The sequence below is a fragment of the Hypanus sabinus genome (assembly GCF_030144855.1).
Source record: "Hypanus sabinus isolate sHypSab1 chromosome 24 unlocalized genomic scaffold, sHypSab1.hap1 SUPER_24_unloc_4, whole genome shotgun sequence".
Taxonomy (NCBI): Eukaryota; Metazoa; Chordata; class Chondrichthyes; order Myliobatiformes; family Dasyatidae; genus Hypanus; species Hypanus sabinus.
The window spans coordinates 1,463,734-1,467,500 of record NW_026778947.1 but is presented as its reverse complement, the minus strand read 5'-3'; the positions used below and the strand labels follow the sequence as shown (position 1 = coordinate 1,467,500).

At 48.3% G+C, this 3,767-nt stretch overlaps 1 protein-coding gene across 1 annotated transcript in view; it reads right to left on the bottom strand.

Annotated features, from left to right (window-relative positions):
* Window positions 1-2,342, bottom strand: part of LOC132385503 (probable G-protein coupled receptor 139) — a 3,266-nt gene extending 924 nt beyond the window's left edge. The window contains exon 1 of the mRNA XM_059957623.1: window positions 2,276-2,342. Within this exon, the coding sequence (XP_059813606.1) occupies window positions 2,276-2,342 (67 nt within the window). The remainder of the gene's footprint in view (window positions 1-2,275) is intronic.
* Window positions 2,343-3,767: the final 1,425 nt, after the last annotated feature.

Below are 3,767 nucleotides of genomic sequence, written 5' to 3'. Positions count from 1 at the left end.
CAAAAGGGCAAATAAATATGACAGTCGCGGTCTCTCTAGTTTCCCCATCGCTCACGGTGCCTATACTCTTTACTAAACCACGGGAGGCGAGTAAAGTGATGGCAATTTTATTTGACTTTTCCATCATGTTTTTGGGCGCAGAGAGAGAAACAGAAAATCTCCCGATTTTCCACAGAATCCCGCGCTGACTGTCGCCTGAGTTTCAGGACAAAACGAGAATCCCCTCGTCCACGCCACAATTCTGAGGCTGTGCCCTCTGCTCCTGAAATACTATGCTATAGGAAATATCCTCTCCGTTGACAGGATTCTTCACTATAGGAAATATCCTCTCCGTTGACAGGATTCTTCACTATAGGAAATATCCTCTCGTTGAGAGGATTCTTCACTATAGGAAATATCCTCTCCGTTGACAGGATTCTTCACTATAGGAAATATCCTCTCCGTTGAGAGGATTCTTCACTATAGGAAATATCCTCTCCGTTGAGAGGATTCTTCAATATAGGAAATATTCTCTCCGTTGTTCCTCAGCATTTAAGCATAAATGTAGGAGCAAAATGAGGCCATTTTGGCCCATCGAGACGGATCCAATTTTCCGCTCAGCCACAATCTCCGGCCTTCTCCCGGTACCCCTTCACCCCCTGGCCAATCAAAGATCTATCAAGCTCTGCATAAAGACTCGGCCCGTGGCAACGAATTCCACAGATCTGGCTAAAGGAATCCCTCCTCACTCCGTTCTAAAAGGACGCCCTTCCATTCTGAGGCTGTGGTGCGAGACTCTCCCAATCAATAGGGAACACCCTCCCCCATATCCACTCTATCGATAGGTTTCAATTAGACACGCCGCGCTCTTCTGAACGTGTCACTGTCCTCGTCCTCTCTGGTTCGGTTTTATTCCCGGGATCATTCTCAAGACCTTTTCCAAAGTTAGCCACCGCAAGTATTGGCAATGAATTTCACAGATTTACTACTCTCGGGCTGAAGAAATCCCTCCTCGTGTCTCTTCCGCAGGAATGTCCTTCTGTTCTGTGCTCTCCGCTCCTAGACTCGCCCGCTGGAGCAGAAATCCCCTCCGTCACATTCTCTAAGCATTTCCATATTCGATGTGTTTCAGTGAGATTCTCCCACATTCTTCTAAAACTCAACGATACAAGCACGAGGAAACACGAGGGGGTATTTCTTTACTCAGAGAGTGATAGCTGTGTGGAATGAGCTTCCTGTAGAAGTAGTAGAGGCCAGTTCAGTTGTGTCATTTAAGGTAAAATTGGACAGGTATATGGACAGGAAAGGAGTGGAGGGTTATGGGCTGAGTGCGGGTAGGTGGGACTAGGTGAGATTAAGAGTTCGGCACGGACTAGGAGGGCCGAGATGGCCTGTTTCCGTGCTGTGATTGTTATATGGTTATAAGTCCAGACCCATACGTTACCCGCTCTTCCTCGGATTCTCCGATGCCAGCGGATATGAAGAGAACAAAACTGCTGGCAATATTTCAAGTGCGATCTGACCAATGCTTTATACAGCCTCCGCATTACACATTTCATATTCTAGTCCTCTCGAAATGAATGCTAAATATTTTGGACTACTAATATTTGAAGGCGATCGAAGCTTGCAGCCTGATCTCGAGCAGCTGGAGAGTACGAGCCGAAAGATGACAGATTGAGAACCGGCCTTCCGGCCCATCCGGCCACGCCGACCGGCAACCACAGATTTCATCCTAGCCTAATCACGGACAATTTACAATGACCACCCGTCACGTTTTTGGACTGTGGGGGGAGTCCACGCGAACGCGCTCCTTACAAGCAGCGGCAAGAAATATACCCTGTGGTTGGTACCGTAAAGCGCTGTGCGGCCGAGCCTCCACCAACACTTAGAATTGGCGTGGGAATGGGGGTTGGTCACGGGTGACCCTAGTTTGTGATGGGAGGGAGGGAGGGAGGGAGGGAGGGAGAGAGAGAGAGAGAGAGAGAGAGAGAGAGAGAGAGAGAGAGAGAGAGAGAGAGAGAGAGAGAGAGAGAGAGAGAGAGAGAGAGAGAGAGAGAGAGAGAGAGAGAGAGAGAGAGAGAGGGGAGAGAGGGAGAGAGAGAGAGAGAGGGGAGAGAGGGAGAGAGAGAGAGGGAAGGGGAGAGAGGAGAGAGAGAGAGAGGGGGGGAGAGAGAGAGAGAGAGAGAGAGAGAGAGAGAGAGAGAGAGAGAGAGAGAGAGAGAGCCCCTGCTAAGTCTCTTACCATCGCAGATAACACAAATTAAAAGTATCACTTCAATGTTTGCTGCTCACTTACCGGGGATACCAATGATTGCGAGGAAAATGTAACACCTGTTCTCAATCTCCGGAAATGTTCCCGCCATTTTCTTTGGAAAAGGATTCTGTCGGCTCTGTATTTAATCTCTCTCTGAATGAATATTTCAGGCGAACCCTCACTGCCTGTAATTTATGCAGTACGAATATCCCCGGGGGAAACTGGATGGAATGTGCTTTGAACTGCTTCAAAGCGCAGGGATTACGACATCAGAGATAATGCGCTGTATATTTAGAAATGATTTTGGATACGATTTAGGGGCGCATGCTAACATGCGGCATCACTGCCTGGTGCGGTAACGTTCAGGAAGGCTCGACAGCACATCATCCACACCCGCTGAGCCGCCATGCAGAGCATACTGAAAGGTGCCGAAAAAGGGCCGGTGAAGGATCCCCCCCTTCCCGGTCGGGGGCTGCCTGTCGCACTCGGGGAGGAGGCTACACACAGTACTGTGCAAAAGTCTTAGTCACCCGTAGCTACAGAGGCAGTATGTACCTCTTGCACAGTACGGTACGTTCATTTAAGAAATACTGTAGATGTTTTGAAAGTTCGAGGTAAATTTATTTTTATCAAAGTACGTATATGCCACCATATACCGCCCATCATATACCGCCCACCGTATACCGCCCACCGTATACCGCCCACCGTATACTGCCCATCATATACAGCCCATCATATACTGCCCATCATATACCGCCCATCGTATACCGCCCATCATATACCGCCCATCATATACCACCCATCATATACCGCCCATCATATACCGCCCACCGTATACCGCCCACCGTATACTGCCCATCATATACCGCCCATCATATACTACCCATCATATACTACCCATCATATACTACCCATCATATACCGCCCATCATATACCGCCCACCGTATACTGCCCATCATATACTGCCCATCGTATACTACCCATCATATACCGCCCATCATATACTACCCATCATATACCGCCCATCATATACTACCCATCATATACTACCCATCATATACCGCCCATCATATACCGCCCACCGTATACCGCCCACCGTATACTGCCCATCATATACCGCCCATCATATACTACCCATCATATACTACCCATCATATACCGCCCATCATATACCGCCCACCGTATACCGCCCACCGTATACTGCCCATCATATACCGCCCATCATATACTACCCATCATATACTACCCATCATATACTACCCATCATATACCGCCCATCATATACCGCCCACCGTATACTGCCCATCATATACTGCCCATCGTATACTACCCATCATATACCGCCCATCATATACCGCCCATCATATACTACCCATCATATACCGCCCATCATATACCGCCCATCATATACTGCCCATCATATACTGCCCATCATATACTGCCCATCATATAATGCGCATTTACCTGCGGGCGTTCACAGTAGAACAAAGAAATACAAATGAATTGGGGAAAAACTGCACACAACCAAACTGC